The 20,884-nt window shown below is 37.4% G+C and overlaps 2 protein-coding genes across 5 annotated transcripts in view; one reads left to right on the top strand and one right to left on the bottom strand.

Annotated features, from left to right (window-relative positions):
• Positions 1-5,131: 5,131 nt before the first annotated feature.
• Positions 5,132-7,923, top strand: gbx2 (gastrulation brain homeobox 2). Its single transcript, XM_016486736.1, has 2 exons — positions 5,132-6,027; positions 7,071-7,923. Exons 1-2 carry the CDS (start codon positions 5,517-5,519, stop codon positions 7,586-7,588), a joined length of 1,029 nt encoding a protein of 342 aa, XP_016342222.1. The 5' UTR covers positions 5,132-5,516; the 3' UTR covers positions 7,589-7,923.
• A 5,037-nt stretch (positions 7,924-12,960) lies between these two features.
• agap1 (ArfGAP with GTPase domain, ankyrin repeat and PH domain 1) overlaps positions 12,961-20,884 on the bottom strand; it is a 143,179-nt gene continuing 135,255 nt past the window's right edge. For all 4 annotated transcript variants that reach the window (XM_016486609.1, XM_016486612.1, XM_016486610.1 and 1 more), the window contains 2 exons: positions 17,636-17,891; positions 12,961-16,117 (listed from right to left, as the gene is read on the bottom strand). In XM_016486609.1, the coding sequence (XP_016342095.1) occupies positions 15,911-16,117; positions 17,636-17,891 (463 nt within the window). In that variant the 3' untranslated portion in view covers positions 12,961-15,910. The remainder of the gene's footprint in view (positions 16,118-17,635; positions 17,892-20,884) is intronic.

Raw genomic sequence — 20,884 nt, 5'->3', positions numbered from 1 at the left:
AGATGTCTTTGTTATGGGCTATGGTTAGGGGTAAGGGTAGGGGTAGGGTTAGGTTAGGGTTAGGTCAAATAATGTCATATTTGCATTAAAAATGACATAACTGAGCGAATGACACTTAATGACAGTTGTCATAAACATGCATAAAAAACCTTCATATTCATGACATGTGTCATGTCATGATTATGAAGGTGTCATGTCAGTCTTATGCACACCCCTTCAAGTAAAGTGTAACCGGCTATATCGGTCTATACAATGTGGCTCTATAAACTATCTGAACGCTACTGACCGTGACTGAAACAAATTTGTATTCTTTATCATGACCTGCAGGCGGCGCTGTGGATTAATCTGACTGATTGGAACCGTAAGTCTTCTATGTACTGTACAATAGTTAAGAAGAGCAGTGTTGTAACGCATTGTTATTCAGTAATCCGTAGTAACTCAAACTAGTATTTGAAATAATATTCTTATACATATCTGGTTAAAAACAGTTTATTCATTCACAAAGTGGAGGTGTAAATTTGTGTACAATGTCCAAAGAGTGGTTGTTACTTAACTTACTAAGACCGGTTGAACCGATTGGCATTTTGTGCATGAATTTATTGTGGACACATTTACTTTGTTGTGCAGTCTCGTTCTTTCTTTCTTCTTTCTTTTAAGTTTAAGCTTTTTAATACAAAAATTAATAAAATAAAAAGACAAATAGCAAATAAAATCGGACAATAATATAAAAGAAATACATAAAACATTATCTAGTGACTCAAAATATAACAATGTGTGTGTAGTATGTTTAAATAAGCACTGTGGCAAATGCACTTTTCATGTGCATCAAGTACACTGGAAATTGTTACAACCCTCGCCATCTGGTCAGCTATTATATTTTCTTTTTCTTTCTTTGTTTCTTTGTTTCTTTCTTTGTTTCTTTCTTTCTTTCTTTCCTTAAAATTAAGTTAAATAAGAAAGCCTGCTGACATGCTATAAATTCTGTCAGTTATCATTGATTAACATGAACACATAACTTATAACTAGATGGGAAGTTTTACAACTTTCTTTACACAAAAAAATAATATACATAAAAATAATTTAAAAAAATAAGGCAGCATGCTGTCAATTCTTAGTGTTGGTTTCCTGAGTCCGGTGACTGGGCTGAATGAGCTGGCATGTTTATGGCGGTCTTTTATGGATGCACTTCGTCGCAGTATTGATTTCCTTGAGCCGTACAAGACTGCATGTGTGAGGTGCTTTTGGCAGACTGATGGTGACAGTATCAGAATGTTGCTTTTGAGGATTTGTAAAGCCATTCTCTGCTGCTTTGTGTGTTTGAACAGAGCTCCAGTGTGTGTGGGGTGCTAATCCTGTGCTATCATTGTGCTTGCCCCTGTTGTTCATCTGTCTTGAACGTGCCCTGGTGGTGCAAAGCACTGACGCCTCACCTCATTTCCTCACTTTAATAAAGCAAGATGAATTGGACCATGGTACACACTTGTGTCGTGGTGTGATCCCTTTAATGTGAGGCATATTAAAATTGGAATGATGTTTGAATTGCACTTTATTGTAGGGATACTGTGTTGAGGTTTGTGTCTATTTACCAAGTATAACTGGCAATGAAAATGTGTCTTTAGATATAAATATATGTCTCACAAAACCAAATGACATAATCAAGTGGGAGTCTGAACCGATGTAAAGCACATAGTGTAGCTGTGACACTGACCTAACTTCTACACTCCATTCAGCCTGCACTTGCCAGACAGTGTTTGGATTATTGCTTCTGTCAAAGACTTGAATGGAATTCTTGTCGACCATTTTTTGATTGATAAGTAAGCAATATTAAGATAGGGCAAGTATGATACAATGGGGCTAAAATCCTTTTTTGGGTGTTTGTCTCCCAAAACACTCAATTGCAAAATAAAATTACGACACTTTCTGACCCTTATGAAAAAAGTGTGCGTATTTGCAGATAATATAACATTAATGAAATGAAGGGCTACTTAAGTGAACTTAAAGAAGGTACACTTTCATGACTGTTTCTTAACACACTTAAATACACCTATTAGTTTCAAAAGAAAGGACATTACGGTATATTTTATTTTACCATAAATGCTCATCAGTACATTCAACAGTACACTTTAATCATTTTTCAAAAACAAATTACTAATAAAGATGTACTTTTTGGCCCGTGTAAGTAAGACCTAAGCACAACTAAATGCATTTATTTTTTTAATTTTTAACTAAAATACATTTTTATTCAATATTTCAGGTAATATGCAGTTAAGTGTCTGAAAACATTACATTTATTTTGCACTTACACATTAGTTTAAAGTATATCATTTCTGTAATAAGTACTTCTTTCAAACCCCTTTTTAACATTGGTTTGTCTCAATGCACTGAGAGTGTTTTCTGATCCATGACTTCATGATTATCTTCATTTTTGTTTTAGTGAAATCAATAGTTTTAGTAACTTTTAAAACTTGGAAGGATAGACTTTGGAGTAAAAAGACTTGCTGTGGCCAAAAATGTCACCAAAAATGCTGTTAGGTTTACAGAAGAGGCAGATGCAAAATACCTGTAGTGTAACTAATTGTTTCTGTAATTGGGAAGGAATAGATTTGGTGTGAATGATGTGCAGAGTGTGCTCACGTTGCTCCAATCACAATGGAGAGTCATTAGGGAAATAACAACAATGCAGCTCTGTTGCACGGTACTTTGCTGAAAGCAAAATTTATAATTCGTATGAGATGCCAAAAGTGTTAAAATGAATGCAGAATTAAGCACATTACATAAAACATATTAACTTAATCTGGTATTTTATGTTCTTCTTTTGCCATTTTTTCCTGTTTCTCCATCAATATTTAATAAATACATTTTTCATTCATTGTGTACTTTCTTAAGTTCCTTAAGGGGGCTTTTAGCCTTGTAACCTACTTATCAGTGAGTAGCACGACTTTTGCTGTGAGTGTATGGATGTAGAGCAGCCCTAAACTCAGTGGTTATTGACTGGCAATAGTGTGGAGCCCTGAGGACCGGTTGACTGAGATAGATCAATCTTTGTGCTTAGCCCTGAGCCTCAGGGAGAACCAGAGCTCCCTACCAGTCACGCATGGCCAGCCCTTGAATGGGTCTGATCTCCTATCATCAGGGGATCATTTAAAGGTTAATCAATTGATTTCAAATAGATCTCATAATTTGAAATCGAAGGTCAGGATTGAATAGCCGTTTGTCTACGACCAAAACAATTTGAGAGCAAATTAAACATATATATGAAAGTGTTGGAGCCTATGCCCTTTCCTAATGCGACCGGATCAGAGAGAGGGAAACAACGACTCATGTTTTCATTGGGAGAGGCGAACTGTGCCGAATAAATTATAGCTGACATTTGGATCTTGATGAAAAGGTTGAGCCTGAGACACAGTAACTAAATAATGTTGAATGGTCAAATGCTGCAGGCAACATTTCAAAATCCATTTCCCCTGCAAAACTGCATCGAGTAGCAATAAGAGGTCTTTAATTGGTTTGCCCACCGAGTAAACCTTTCTTAGATGTGGGGCATTTTCTCCAGTCCTCCATCTGTATGCTACACAATTAAAAGCATGTATATTGGGCTTTAAAGCACAGAACTTCTCCCCATCTTATCACTACACAGTTGCAGTTATTGTCCCGTTCAGAAGAGCTTCAGGGGCTGGCTGTCAATGTTTCTGGGCCTTTCTTAATTTAGCCCACGGTAACGCTCCCTCTTGCTTCTACATAATGGATGATTCTGCACTCCACCATGCAGGAAAGGTTTAATTAAATCATATTCCAATCATAATCCATGTTGTTAATTAAACTGGATAATTTATAAGCACAAAAGAGGGTATTTATTAGCTGCTCTGCGGTGCTGGTTCAATCGCAGCGCATCAGAAAGCACCCCCCATCCCCCGTCCTCTCCCTGTACTATTGATGCCTACACATGATTGATAATGGAACGGTGACTGCTGTACTATTTGTCTAATGGTGGTGCAATTAAATCCCCTTGTAAATGACCCATGCCTCATTTCATCCTAATCTATGGAATTTTGATTGAATTTGTCAGCGTTAATTGAAAAATACTGCTATTTAATGTCTGCATTGCAGTTGCGTATCAGCCTGTCTTTAATGAGACTGTGTCCTTGTGACCCTGGTGAGGGGGGGAGGGGGTCGCCCTTGATTTGGCGTGGAGGCAGGGGTGGGGGCTCGGTGTCAAGGTTTTTAGGGTGCACGAAGGGAAGGAAGGTCTCCAAAGATTAGGACTAATCACCACCGTGAACACAGAAAACGGACGCATTCCTTTTAATTATGTGGGCCAAGGAGACACATTTATTGATCAGCAATCCCACTGAATAATTCATGATTTAATCCCTCTCACCAAAAACATTGACATTTTCATTATGATGTTTTTCCCCCTGTTTTTTCATGGTTTTAGAAATATAAGTTAGCCTGCATATTGATGCATTTTTTTTACATTGTACTGTAACATCAGAGAATTATACTGTGTGTTTTCAGTTTCAAGTTTCAGTTTCATGCATGTCTTCATGCGGAGCAGATTGAATCTGTTTGAAATATATGTTTAATATGTTTAATATTAACATAATAGCTTTGAGAATGTTTAATGGGGTATATTTGATGCTTGTCTGCATTGGTGGTAACTAAAATTTTGAAATATGTAAGAATTTCTAATGTTTTAAAAATGCATTGCTTTATTAATACTCTTTGAAGCTGACATTTATTGGTTTTGTATGTTTTTTTTTTTCATTTACAAATTTACATTTCAGAACTGTGGCCAAAGGGTGGTTTGCACTTTAAGTGGAATCAAGAAAAACATTAGCACAACTATTAAATGCAATTGCAGTGCCAAAATACACATCAGATCACATCTCACATGATTCTTGTTTTGACTGTTTTGGAATGTGAGAATGTGTTAGTGCCTTTCTAATTTAAGAGACAGCAGCCAGTGCAACGCTCGCGGCTCTAGAGCGTTAGGACAGTTCCACATAAACGGATGAAACCAGGCCAATAGCAAGCGCGGAGTCGCGGTGGGCGCGGCCAGAGCGCGTGGTGGAGACGCTTAAACCGAAGGAGCGTAATTCAAACTCACACTTCAGTAGATGAACACGGCTGATGCTGCGAGCGAGGAGCAATTTATTGTGACTTCCATCAGGTCGAAATGAAACGCGGCCAAGCAGAAGCGACAAGGACGCTGAGATAACTCAAAGGAGGACGATAAAGCTCATCTGAGATGCTCGACCAGATATTTCTCAGCAAGGGATTTGCGTTTCAATGCACTTGTCTCGCTCTATTCTTGCAACGAAAAAGATAGTTTGGCACTGAACTAAGTCGAAACAGATGCAACGGTTTTATGAGCTGCGCATACAGAGAGTCGTTCACAGGATTACCAGTGTCAGTGTATGACACTGTGCAGCAGTGACATCCTCATCTGAGAAGCACGGGGGAGAGAGCTGCTCCCACAGACTTCAGGACTTCATAAACTGTCTGTATAAGATCATATGAGTGCAGCTTTCAGTACACCGTTCATGATGATGCAGCGTCCGGTGGGAAGCACCACTGCGTTCAGCATTGACTCGCTCATCGGAGGTCCACCGCAGCCCAGTCCGGGACATTTCGTGTACACGGGCTATCCCATGTTTATGCCCTATCGGTCAGTGGTGCTACCTCCGCCTCCTCCACCACCTCCTCCAACTCTTCCTCAGAGTGGTCTCCCCGCGACCCATCCGCACCACCCGATCCCGGGTTTACCCAGCGGCTTCTGCTCCAGCCTGGCGCAGGGCATGGGGCTCACGTCCACGCTGATGGCCACGTTACCCGGCGGCTTCTCCACCTCGCCATCCCAGCAGCACCAGGACGCGGCGAGGAAGCTCGGCTCTCAGTCTATTCACTCCATGTTCGATAAATCTCAGGATATTCGTTTGGATGGAGAGAATGGGAAAACGTTTCCAACGAAAGATTCAGCGACCCTCCCGTCATTTCACGACTCGCAATCCGTGCACACCTCTACAGGTGAGACCAAAACAGCCTGTAGAGCTCTTCACGCATTTGTTTTCAGTGCGCATTCTGAATAGATTTACGTTACTTGTCCGACTTGGTTTTGGATTATTTAAAAAAATATATAATAGGCTAATGTTTAAAAACTTCTCAAAATGTTAAAAATATATATATAATATAGAAATTATTGGAATTATTTATTAATCTACGTCTTAACATGTCATACAAACAAATTGTGCAGGCTTCTCTTGGTATGATTAACCGGTCTGCTTTACGCTGAAATGAATCGTGTCACCTAAATTCAATTTACCCAGTCGCACCGATGAGGGACAGTAATGTGGGACAGAAATAATAATATAAAATCCTCCGGAAATAAAATGTCAAGATTGTGGCTCAGGGTAACACACGTGAATTATCAAGTTTTCAGGGAATAGCGCCTGAGGCCGAGCTGCCATCAATGACTAAATTAGCTCATTTTAATTGAGGGATCGGAGGGCCAGCAGTGTTTAAATGTCCATAAAACTAAGCAAAATTCACTGTCACCTGGATCATTTATATGTATGCAGAGTAAAATAAATGTTGTCCAACATTTAGTAGCCTATGACTGCAACGTAAAGAAAATGGACATTAGCTAAAGGTGTAATCTGATACTGAAAAAAAAAACATTTTTATTAAAAAAAATATGGTAGGCTTATGTATATGACATTTTCAGAAAAATAGAAATGAGATTAAAAGACAAATAACCGAAAGAGACGTGGAAGGGGGAAAAAACCTTTAAGCCGGTTTCAGAAGTCTTGTTTTGAGGTGTACAAACAGCCTTCCTAAGGGATCCATCACCGTGCGTAATTGCGCATAAAAGTGCCTGCAATAAACAGGAAGAACGTGTTGCGAGACAAGACCAGATAAGATTCTCATGAAAACACAACTTGTATTCCAGCCACACTTTTCAAAAATAATAAACACAACTTTTACGCACAGCGAATTGTTGTTTAGATGTTTTATTCTCATAGCCTCAGGCAGTTCTCAAATTAAATCTGCTTTTTATTTCATTCCCATAGTGCGAGGTCACAACAAAGACGACACGAAGGAGGATGAGTGTCACAGGAAAGACGAAAGCTTCTCCATGGACAGTGATTTAGATTACAGCTCCGATGATAACGGGCCCGGTAACGCCATGTGTCAGAAGGAAGATGGAGACGCCAACGGAGGACTGGACGATGGCGTCCACGGCGGGAATGGGGCCGGGAACACCACGTCCACCGGCAAAAATCGGAGAAGGAGGACCGCTTTTACGAGCGAGCAGCTCTTAGAACTGGAGAAGGAGTTTCACTGTAAGAAATATCTATCCCTCACAGAACGCTCACAGATCGCCCATGCCTTAAAGCTCAGCGAGGTGCAGGTCAAGATCTGGTTTCAGAACCGGAGAGCCAAGTGGAAACGGGTCAAAGCGGGTAATGTGAACTCCAAAACCGGAGAGCCCTCCAGAAACCCCAAAATCGTGGTGCCCATTCCGGTGCATGTTAGTCGGTTTGCAATACGCAGCCAACACCAACAGTTAGAACAGGCCAGACCATGACACGCTGGGTTTAGATAGGCTACTAGAGGACTAAGAGACAAATCAGCGAATACTAAATATGACTAAACTGTTCTTGAGGCTGATGTTTCTGAGGAACCCAGGACACGCAAGCTATCCAGCTGATAGTTTGTGCTATATATATAGTTTTTCGTTTAAACGACAGCGTTGTTCAAACGAGGAAAAAAAGAAGCAACAGACTCAACTCGAACGAAGGTTCAAACTAAGACCTCATACTGGAAGAAACTGCAGTTTTATTACCAACTTTGGACCAAACCACGAACAACTTTTAGTTCAGGAAATTCCACTATGTATTTTGTGTGACTGTCTAGTTCTTGTGTTTTTGGCAGAGAATAATAATATCCTAAAAGGAGCACTTCTGGTTTCTGCTGAATATAATTAAATTAATAGTCAAATTAACACAATTCCCTCGAATTTATAAAACAACCTGTTAAATATGTGCTCTTTATTTGATTTTTTTTTTGTTTGTTTTCTTGCATTCATTTTCCTTTTTTCTGTAACCTTTCAGGGCACGCTGCTAATTTATTTAATATTGTGAGGGGGAAAAAAAGCTTGCTAACGTTTCATGAGTTTACTGACTTCAGAATATTGTGTGGATTAAAGCTGGACCATAAACAATTGTAAAGAAATTTGTCTTTTTTTGTGCGCGTGTGGAAGGAAATAACAAACTAAGTGTTCATACAGTCTGTGCCAACATAATCTAGTCGTGGTTTGAGTGGGATCATTTTAACAAGCATTTTTTTATTTTTTTTTACATTATTTGTACAACTTTTGTCAATTTTTTTCTGTATCATTTGAAATAGCATTTCATAATAACAACAATAATAACAATTATTATTATTATAATTTCTAATAATATTACTGCACTACCAGAACGGATTTGTGCTCGCGCAGTTTCTGCCTTGTTAGTAGAGATGATTTGAACGCGGTGCTGATTTCAGGGTCAGGCTGAGAGACCCTCAGCACGGTGTTGTGAACACAGCCGCGTGTCAGCCTTGATCTCCGGACCTGCCTCGTGTTATAGGAAGAAAAGTAACGAGCTTATTCGGCCCACACGGGACTTGTCGGGAAACCTTGAGACGCAAATCAAATATCATTTCGCATAAACAGCCTCTGCGGTATACGCAATTGTTTACAATACAATAATCTCATTTACACATCGCAGCTCTTGACATTTCTATAGCCTATATATATGTTCATATTTTCTAAAACCCATTTCGACAAAGTGTATCTATAAAATAAAATAATGACTTTAAAAATGTAATTTAATTACTTGATGCTTTATTTATTCATTCTTAATGCTGTATTTATCCATATATAATATCAACTTTATATTTTGCATTTGCGTCTGCATAAAAGCTCCACGAAATATATTAGTCTGCCAGATTTAACAATTTATACACACTCGTTCAAATTCGAATCTGACAGATTAGAAACGAGTTTAGAATTTTTGTTAATGAAAACAATAACCTACTTATATGTCAATTAAGGCTTTTGAATGTCCAAACTTTACAGATTCATAACAACCATATAAGTATATTATTTATTGAAATATAATTCATATAAGTAGCATTTGTAACATATTTACCCTATTATTAATATGATTTTTAAGAATAAGATTTTTAAGCAAGTGGAAATTGGTAAGTACTTGGTAAATGAGAAAAAAAGACATTCTTACAGTGCGTGCATGTTTTAAAAATTGTCTAATTAATTAGTTTATAATAATTACAATGTATACACTAATAATAACAATGTGTAATACAAACAATATGTAATAACAATCTGTTTTGCAAAATCATTACATATTAAGTACGTGTTTTTTTTTGTAGTCGTGTACCTTTCTAAATGAAGAGGCAACTGTAATGTGTAAAACGTTATTAATACTGCATTGGTTTACAGGCTGAAGTTTCATTCTTGAACTGGAATACACATTTTTCTTAACAGAGGAATTGAATTATTGTTAGTAGATTTATAGTTGTATAATGAAATAGATCAGACATAATCAGTGCCTCATCATCACTGACACACACACACACACACACACGCACACACACACACACACACACGCACGCACGCACACACACACGCACACACACGCACACACCAGCAGTTAGACAATTGAAATGTGCTGGTCTAGTTGATGTTGGAAAATAGACAGCGCATTCATGTACATTATGAGAAACACGAAACCTGGGCAGAAAGACATTTCAAGAGGAACAGTGGTGGGAGACAGAGAGAGAGAGAACGAGAGATCTGACAATTGCCTTAACTCTAATGAATTTTTTGCAAATTGTAATCAAGGCTGGCCGTGGTGGCTGACAGATAAATGGGCCCGGGGGGATTGGCTCGGGCCTCAGCTTTTCACTCCAGCATGTCCCTCCTGCACTAAATTAACAGCGTCAAATTAACCTCCAATGATTAATCCTGACGGAGAGCACCGGCTGCAGGATGACTGAAACACACATATGCTGAGAAGTTTCTCTCAGATTTATATTAAACAACAAAGTAATAAGAGGAAGACAAGGATACATCTGAACTTTTTGTAATATAAAACAATTTTTCAAAGTAATCTTAACAGGCGTGTTTTTATTAAATTAAAACATTTTTAATTATGGCACATTTATTGTAATCATAAAGATGATTTATGATTTTTTTTTCATTTATAGATCTGTATATTGACAGAAAACCTACATATAAAACATCAAATACCTAATTCAGTTTATTGCATTTTATTGAATCCTTTACCAGTTATAAACAAACTATGTCTGTGATTTATGTGAGATCTACATCATTTATCACAATAAAGCAGTGTAGTTTATAGATGTTGATTTTTGCTTCTTTACCCTCATAAATATAATTAGGCTAATACGGGAAAATGCCAATATTATTATTTTACAGCAACATGCACAACTGCTATTAATAATTAAATATGTTTTTTCAATGAGCGTTAAGCAGTCAGTTTCTGTATATAGTGGTGGAGAGTGGTGTGAGATGTAACACAAAACAACAATTATAAATAAGCTACGAATATGAAAACACTGTCATGCATACATATATATCATATTTACAGATTCGCTGTAAAATATAAAGGATTTATTGGACAAAAAAACGTTTAAGGTATATAAGTAATTACAATTTCATGTCTGGAATATAGTAATTCCTGATCATGTCAATGGATGTTAAATGACAGAACAGGCATCATCCAAAAATATTTTTGTTTAATTTGATGTATAACAAATACATTTATATATTAAATAAATGTGCAATACTTTAAATTAACAATCAAAAAAAAAACAAAAAAACGATAATTTTGAGTACAGTTTTCTATTTTGGACTGAATTTCCTATATTTTGGCCATTTTTAATAAAGGGGTTTACAGTAAAATGAAGACGGGGCACAACAATTTAAAATTGCTTTTTTTTTTTGAAGTGTCACTCTTGGAATTGGGTGTCAAGTACAGCACTCTTTGCACGTCACATTAAATAACCCAATTTAGAAATAGATTTATTAACTGCTTTAATTTGTATTGGGATTCTCTCAAAGTTTAAGACACTGATTTAACAGATGTTAACAAAATTTAAGATTAAAACAAAATGTGACAACGCACCCATCTATGTACGCCAGGCTTAGAGGATGTGATTTTCCAGCTCTTTATCTCTGAACATTTGGATTATCATCACAACATGATGGTGCAGCTCACGCCTCATTGCAGGGCTTCTCTAGCATTTCTAATGCCATTATTGTGTGTTTGAGAGGGACACACACACACACACACACACACACACATCATGATAGATGAACAGCTCTGTTAATGCACTGAACCAGTGCTTTGCCTCATTGGATTTCTAAGTGGAACTGATTTATGATGAGAGATGATCAGAGTAGATCTGGACAAGATGCTTCAGGGTTTCGTGGTTCTGGACCACCACTGACATTTTAAGGATTAATTTCCCATGGCTCCTTTAGCCTGTCAACCTTCAACAGCTTACAAGCTGCAAATGTTTGTGAAAGGAATTATAAGAAAACAAACACACTTCCTGTCACTAACTCATAATCACGCTCCCACTTCCCCTCTCAACCACGAAACATTTCCTCTTTCTATAGATTGCTCTTTTTTTCCTCCCTCTGCCTTTCTGCCTTGTCTAATCTCTTTAATTACATCTGTTTTCCTGGGCCGCCGAGGCCTCTTTTGTCCTCCCGGTCAGGGGGCTTTTGTGGGGGCCGAATCAAGCCCTGCATCCCCTCTTTGGATACTTTGTGGAGCTGCAGCTCTCTTCCTGAGAGGGAGAGGATGAGAAGGGGATTAGAGGATCTTTATCTCATTAGAGACACAGTGAGCCGGCAGGGTCCGGCTTTAACGCCTTCATCTGTACCGCGGAGGCCAGAGAGCGGACCGCACCCACTGACAAACCCTAACTAGGCGTCCGGGAAGCGCGAAACACATGGATGTGTGCGATCAACTTTACTTGCCTGAACATTTTCAGAGAAACACAGTTGATTTGTATTTGAGATCTGTAAAGTAAAAACCTACAGAGATACTTTGAAGAAAAAGCCAAAGTATATGTAAAATAAATAAATATTATGAATTATCTATTTAAATAAAAAATACACATTTATATAAAAGCTTACATACAAATATTATCTATCTATCTATCTACTCATCAATGCTTAATAATACTTTCATATTATTACACGTACTTAATGTATACATAATTGATGTTTAAATATTATATGAAGTACTTGTCAAAAGTTTGCAAACACTTATTTTAAAATGTTTTTAATGAAGTCTCTTAAGCATTTATTTGATCAAAAATACACTAAAACATTAATATTGTAAAATATCATTACAATTTGAAAATACTATTTTCTATTTTAAAATGTAATTTATTTGTGTGATACAAAGCTGAATTTTCAGCATCATTACTCCAGTCTTCAGTGAAATCATTTTAATATGCTGAATATGAATATATTTGACTGTATATAGCCTACTGATACTGTGTAAATACAAATATATAATACAAATGTAACATTTTATTTTAAGGTGTCCTTGTTACACGTTACATGTACTTACTATAGTATTAGCACAAAATTATGCATAATTACATGCAATAACCCCAAACCTAACCCTATGTAAGTACATGTTGTTAATTAATATTATTCAGTACTTAAATGTATAATTACACCGTAACAAGGGCACCTTAAAATAAAGTATAACCAATATAAATATTATGAATAAACATATTACAAAGTTACTTACTGTGGGTGTATTTTCTTTCTCCTTGAACCCATGTAATTTGGTACATCTCACAATAAATAGAACACAAAATAAAAGGGTAGAAATCAAAAAGAGAACATTATATTAGGAAGCTTTTTATTGAAAAGAGACACATACAGTATAAGACTCTGCATCAGGTATAATTTTTCAACACAGTACTGTACAGCTGACACAAACTCAATATAATAACAATAATACTTAGAAATACAACACCAATAATTCGAATCAATGATAGTTGTGATGCCAATGGACTGAATAAAGGAACGAATGCAAAACCCAAGTAGTGTGAGAGAGCTCCTCCCCTTTCAGATTAGCATATTCATAAATAATTAAATGGGTCTCTTGGGTTTGAAGGTAACATGGAGACGGTCATTGAAATGAGGTAACAAACAAACAAAAACAAGGTAAAAACACTACGTTTTTCTCAATTTTTACATCTATTTACACAAAGCGACGACTGGCGAATGGAAACGCAAATAAAACTGAGGATATGTTCAAGCAACTTGGAACGTACTGATAAAGCCCCCTTGAAGTCTGCATTATTTGCTTGCAAGGGGTGACGTGATGCTTTGGTTGCTGTTACGGTATTGGTTGGATTTTTGTTTATTTTGCTCATTCATGCTTTCTTTATTCAGTTACAGATGGACAGATGATGCAAAAAGAGGTTTTCCCAAGGAGAAGAATTACAAAAGAAGCAGATGGGAGGACAGACAAAACAAAAAGGAAGAAGAAATGTTCACAAGTTGATAAAAAGTATTTTTTCATATTAAAATGGCAGACTCTTTAGCGTCACCTGTCAGGGTACAGTCATTTTTATGAAGACGAAGACAATTACACAAGGAAGAGAACATTTACATCCATTCATGCAAAAAGATAAAAAACAACTGTTTTTCCACAGAAATGATTCAGAGTGGACATTATATTGTGGGTTCTTCACAACAAGTGATCTGTGTTCTGTAGTGCATTTAGTCATAAATAATGGTTATTGTGGTAAAGCCTCTAAAGGCCTGCAACGCTCTATATACACACAAGCCGAAAACTGAACCCTTATGAGCTGAAAATCAACATACCTCAGCGTTTCTCTCTTTTCAACTCTCACCGCTTTCCTTCAAAAGCTCAGAAAAACTAGTCAAGATTCTCTACACAGTCCCAAATGTCTATCAACTAGCTTAAAGACTTTCCAGATCGTTTGTATTGCGGAATATACATTCTACAATACAGATCTTCTCCCATCTTCAACCCTAAGCCAAGTAAGTACCTTCACATTTCTACTACCTAGTGAAGAGTAAAATCAATGGGAGCTGAGATTAAATGATCAAAGCCCATCAAATCATATTATGGAATGAGTCAATATCAAAGCCTTCATGGGATCTCCAGTAATGATATATACGCCCTGAGACAGAGTCTTACATTGGCTTTACGTCTCTCAATAACAACGGCAGCTCAGATTGCCGTGGTGACGTCCAAAACACGGTAAACTATTACTCATGTGTCTACCTGGCTGAATTTTCACTTCGTATTGCTTTAATACTCCTTGACACATGATAAAGGAAGAAGACAAAGGCAAGGAGGAAAACTAAGCTATCTACGATTCAGAGAAAGGGAGCAGAAAGAGTGAATTCGACTCAAACAGGCACACTTGCAACTTCAGACTGCACTGAAACAAGAAGGGGGTGAGGTCAAAATATATAATAACGCCTTTTGTCAGGGGGAAGGTTTTCTTGAAATGCTTTTCTATATAGGACACTACTTAGAAAAAAAAATAGAATGAGAGAGAGAGAAGGAAGAAGAGTATGTATAGATCGGGACTGAAGACCCAGAGAGCCCTTCTCTTCTTTGAGATACATGAGGTTCAGGACTCTGCAGTGTAAAGTGTGTGAACAGCAACAGTCGGAGATGACCTGAGAGAGGCACGTCACTGTATGAAAGCAACGGCCACCACTTTTTACACGACAAAAAGTCCTGCGTTTTCCTGATATTCTGTGGAGATTTTCATGATGAACACTTGAGGTCAGACTGAGCTTCAGCCCTGCACTTCTAAATTCTGGATTCTGGGTTATTTCACTTCTGAAATGTCTGCACACTTCACTGTGAGCTCAAGTAAAGAGTGAGCTGATGGATGGGTAACATATAAGGCTAGATTAATGTGTTTAAAGATAAAAAAAATCTGCTAAATAAAAACGCAATTCCCTTTTACTTCCGAGAAACATAAATCTTAAAATACTTGTTTTTAAGAATCTTCCGTTGGTCCAGTAACGAGCACTTAGACAAATGCTACTCAACAATGTTAAAACCAAAACAATTTAAAAGACCATGTCAGATTCAAACTTAGGACTCAATATTTGGGTGTCATTACATCCTTTCACATTCCTTTAAAAAAAGACATAATGGACGTAATTGATGTAAAAGAGTAAGAACAGATTCAAAGAAAAGTCTGAGAGAATGAGATCAGACAGAAAAATCAGCGTCAAAGTGGTGAAACACACATGTCCAGACACACATGGCGACCAAGTGAAGTTCTCTGGTTCTTCTGGGTCATTTTGAAGATCCAGCGTAAAAGTATCCCATGCTGCCCCATCATTTCCTGTCTTGCTTGGTCATCTATTAGAGACAGGGAACACTGTGACACCCGCTCATCAGTTACCAAACCCACACTCTATTCTCCCATCATGCACTTGGTAGCTTAAACTGGCGCAGTCAGAAAACCAAAGTCCGGGATTGTTTAAATTTGTGTTCCACAATGCAGCGAGACATTGGATGTGGGACACTCTCCCAAAAACAAAAAAAGATGGATGACACATGATTGGCCAAGACCTTGCCCATGACAACTTTTTCAACCAGTGGGATTGTAAAGCCAGGCAAACACAGTAGCTCTGCTCATGCTTCTTCATCGTCATCATCAGTGCCTTGAGTCTGGTATAGTCTCATGATTCTGATGTAGTGGTGCAGCTGTACATATGAAGGTGTGTGTAGGGAGGGAGGAGGAGTGCTGGCCAGAATACATGTTCATGTGTATGTGAGTGTACTTCTCATATAACTGCACTGTTCATGCTGCTGCAGCTGTTATTGCGGTTATTGTTCCTGCGTGACAGGTTTGGGGTGGCCATGAGTGGGTAACGCTCATCAGGGCAGCCGTACTGCAGGAGGACGTCCATACACTCCTGACTGTTAGCCTGCCGTGCGTATGCCAGTGCCGTATTGCCGTGAGCATCCCGTGCCATGATGTCAACGCCGTACTACAGAGAGAGAGAAAGAACGTTAGCAAGAGAACATGCTATTATTATGATCCTAAGAACAGAAAATTACATTTAAATAGTGAGAGTAAATTAGGGAAAGTCTGACGAGCCATGTGCTGTCAGCTGCCATGTGTTATAGCTGCGCCTCTGCATATGCGTCATTAAAATTGTTATTTTTATTCATATTATAAATATTGTTAATATTATATTAACATTTTAATAAGGTCCCTTATCTTAACACGTTGAGCAAAGAGTTATTGAACAATGGGGTAGTTAAAAACTAGATTTGAACAAACCGATCAGAGAGAAAGGCTTAACAGCAAAAATAGGATAGATAGATAGATACAGTGTTGGGGAAAGTTACTTTTAAAAGTAATACATTACAATAATGAGTTACTCCCTAAAAAAGTAACTACTTGAATACTTAGTTACTTTTTATGGAAAGTAATGCATTACGTTACTTTTTCTCATCTGGGCTTGGCCTGCTTGTATGTTTTTAATATAAAAAAAGTTATATTTTTTGGCATATGTAAAAGCTCTTTCACACCAAAAGTAAAATGAATAAGCCTCATTTATGTAAATTTAAATGTAAATTCAATTATTAACGTATGTAATTATTGCAGGTTTGCGTAGTATTCTGAGTTTATTGATTTTGAGGAATACTAAATCTGTTTTTGTGCAAGTGAGATAATTAAATGCATCTTCATATTTAGTCTAGAACTACAGTAACTATTGTATTTACACATTTCACACAACGCCTCTGCACTTACTGCAGATTTTTCTCACCATGGGAACAGGAGAACTGTTAGTCAATAAATGGGAAAACAAATAACTGGCGTTACTTATTTGAAAAACTCAGATATTTTACTGTAAATGAAAAAGTAATGCATTACTTTACTAGTTACTTGAAAAAAGCAATCTGATTACATACCTCAAGTTACTTGTAATACGTTACCTCCAACACTGGATAGATATATAAATATTTTAAAAATTATCTACATCAGTCTGATACAACATCAGAAAAGGCTTATTTCTGCCCTTTCAAAAACCCTTGTCAGTTATTTATCATTCCATATGCACATTAATGTTTGATGCCTTCCCTTGAAATTTGTAAAATACTTGATTAGAACCATATAGCACAATTTATTTGGAATTGTAGTAAATGTACAAACAAAACACTTTATGAACTTATGTACAAATGTTTTTGCTGATGACCTTTGTTGACCTTAATCCCATCATACAAACACCAGAAATGTTAATTATTGTAGCTAACAGTCGTGTCTGTTCCATTTTTTATTATTGCTGAAATTAAGAGAGCTGAACTTGCTTGCTAGTCAGCTGACAGACCAGATGAAATGTGTTCAGCATATTGAATTGACAGATAATCGAACAGACCATTCAACTGAGCCCCTTTGAGCTTTTTCAGGTTGCACATTTGTTGTGAAAAGGTCTTTACTCAAAACCCACACCCTGGCCATTAGTTTGTTGTGTGTTAAAAAAAAAAAGTGTAGCTCTTACCCATATGAGCAGTTGCATGATCACAACATTCCCCTTGCGGCAGGCCAGGTGTAGGGCTGTCCGGCCATCACCTTCCCCACAGGTATCGTTGACCTCATCTCTGGAGCCATGGGCCAGCAGTATGACCACGAAGCGCAAGTCTTCCTCCGCCGTGGCCCGCAGTAACTGCTGTCCCAAAGTCAGCTCTGTGCACGTCAGCGACGCCAAAAACAACTTCTGCTCATATTTGGCTCTGATCCAGCGCTCACGTTCCTCTCTGAAAGCACACATACACACAGAAACCAGATTTAGGCTCAGGATTGAATTAATGCTGGCCTGTCAACACATGGCATGTTTTGATCTCGCTCTCATTCCAACTGACATTTAAAATTTGATGGGATTCGTGTACAGCTTTTTGATTTCGTTCCCAGTCCTGCGCCAAACATTTACTAGCTCTCACATCTCTATTACACACAGCAGCATCTAGACCTTAATACACTAGAAAAAATATTATACTGAGCAGAACAGAAACAATATAACCACAGCAGACATTCTGAATGGTTGCTGTCTACGTGTGTAAATTTATGTCTCACTTCATGGACTGTAAAGGCCGCAATACACTCGCATCAAAGATCTTTTTTGTTCCTCGCTCGCTTAGGGGTAGGGATGAACAATATGGTAAAAAATTATCACGATAACATTTTTCATATCAGTCGATATCGATAATGATCACGATAAGTCTTTATTTCTTTCAAATTTAAAGATAGATTTTTGGTCCTAAGTGAAAGTTGTAGAAACAAGACCATTAATTGTGGGTTTTAAACTACTCTTTATGGTCAGAACAGGACAAACACTTCACGTTCTTGAATTCTTTACACTTTTGCTGTCATTTTTCCTTAACAAAATAAATATCTTAATAGAAAAATGTACTTCTTATTTTCTGCATGTTCTAATGAGTGAAAAATCATGAAACAGGTTTGTGTTGCCTGACTTTGATGATGCACATTTTTAGCACAGTTTGCAGTGCAGGCTGCAATATTAATAATACTACACTTTTTTTGTCTCTTAGAAATGCACATTTGACAGTAGCTTGAATTGACAGTAGTAGTAGCTTGAGTTAGGATGCAGATGTAAATTTAATACAATGGCAATTTGTATATTGAAAAGCCTTCGGACTGGATCGTTGCACACAGTGTTTCTCCTGTTTGTCAGCGCTGTTTCATCTGGCTTTAAACTAGTTTAAATCACTGAGTCATTTGTGATAGAAACGGTCCGGTTTTGGCATGGTTAAAAAGAGTAGCACAGTTTTGTTCCACTTTTGTAACATCAACATTTATAAAATTCTTGTTATCATTTTATCGAGGAAAATTATATCGCAATAATTATCATAATCGTTTTAATGCTCAGCCCTACTTAGGGGTAAAACAAATTTGAAATACCTGAGAAGTGGAATATTTTTTAGCAAACATCCTGTTGCCACCCATTCTACTGGGGGTGGTGATTAGATGAATATGTAAATATGCGGTTTGTGCTTTTGGCTCAATATCAATATGTATAAATAAATATATATTAAAATGTCAGAGGTGAGAAAACGGCAGTTAAGAAAGCATCTGATCATAGCGAAGTGGATATGTTGACCCAGCTCTGAAATTCAGCACTTCAGTCAAGTCACATCATGTTTATTTATATAGCACTTAATACATGAGAATGTTTTAAAGCAAGCACTTTACAGTATTAAACATGAAGAAACAGTGTTAGCGTGGCTTTCAATTAAAACTACAACTTAAGTGTTTACTATAAAGCAGCTCTCCAGTGTGTTCATATTTTTACTTGCGTGTGTTTTGCGTATTATCACAAAATTTGTGGACAGAACTTGTGGAGAGTTTCTCTTTCAAATTCCCAAAATGAACTCCAAACTAATGGTTTGGCCTGATTTTGTTTGTGATGTCCCACCAGTTCGATTCTGCTTGTAAATCAGGGCCTTAAGAATGAACAGGTTCAGCAAAAAACAAACAGAGAGGAAGCAAGCGACACAATGAAGTGGCTGAATGAAGTGGCATAAAAGTGTAAGAACGCAAGTGTGCGTTTGACAGGGTAACCGCGAACAGGAGAGGGCCATCAGCAATCGTTGGATCATTTACAGCATCCCCTCCTCAAACTGTGCTATGATAGCACTTAATCTCTGTTAATCCCCGCAGAGTAAACAGCCTTTCTCAGACAACTCAGGATTAGTTCAGCTTCAGCTCCTATCTGAGGGGCAGAGGGAGTTCTGATACCCCCAAGGAGGGGAAGGGAGTTGGGCAGAGGATATTGAGCTGTTCCCTAAAACACAGCTGCCCCTCAGGGAGTCCAAACACATGAGAGCAAAGAACAGACATCCTACCGTCACAATTCCTCCTCAAAAGGAGCATCTGGACAGGAACAAAGTGGACAGCCGATGATCGCAGACGTAAAGACAAAAATCTATCTTAAACAGCAATGAAGTCGCTTCCATTTTCAGATTTTGATGAACAGACCTTGCATTAGACATTTCATTTGATATAAATGAAAACTAGTTGTGATGGAGAAGTATAGACTAGGACTAGGGATGGGTACCGAAACTCGGTATTTAATCGGTCTCGGGGCTAAATTATGAAAGACCGGAGTATCGATAAGCTCTGACGTTAACGGTTCTGCTATCGGTACTGGAGAAATTAATAAAACACACATACATTTATTATTGCTTTATATATCTCCAAGCCGGCCATTTGGAGAGTATTTACTTAAACACAGTTTATGTCTTAAGTGGAGGAGAACAGTTGGGAGAAAATCCGATGTGTGTCAATATATTGTCTTAAAAGTGACAGACTGGCGCTTGGGCCATCAAAAAGCAAATCTGCTCTTAATCTGAATAACGTTATAGCTTTAATAAGCATTAATCTATCAATGCATACAATGAAAACTATGCAGTGCTCATTTACATTTGATTACTTTTAGATTTCTTTTGTAGGCTATTACTTACCTGAACAGTAATGTTAGTAGAACTTCATGGAAAAATTACAGCACTGTTTATTTCATTTCATTTGTATATTTGTTTATTGTATTTGTCAGTTTGTTTTACTTTGTTTCTTTGTTCATGTTCTTACTGTATCTTATGTATAAAACACTAAAAATGCCTGCACACTGGTGCATTTAAAAATTGATGTTTTATATTTATTTCATTAAATGTTTATTTTACATTTCAGAATATAAAGCAATGTTAATTCAGCTCTTAATTTGTCATATATATAT

The sequence above is a fragment of the Sinocyclocheilus anshuiensis genome, unplaced genomic scaffold (assembly GCF_001515605.1).
Source record: "Sinocyclocheilus anshuiensis isolate Anshui unplaced genomic scaffold, SAMN03320099.WGS_v1.1 scaffold101, whole genome shotgun sequence".
Taxonomy (NCBI): Eukaryota; Metazoa; Chordata; class Actinopteri; order Cypriniformes; family Cyprinidae; genus Sinocyclocheilus; species Sinocyclocheilus anshuiensis.
Note: the sequence above shows the minus strand (reverse complement) of the source record. Positions and strands in the feature narration are given on the sequence as shown.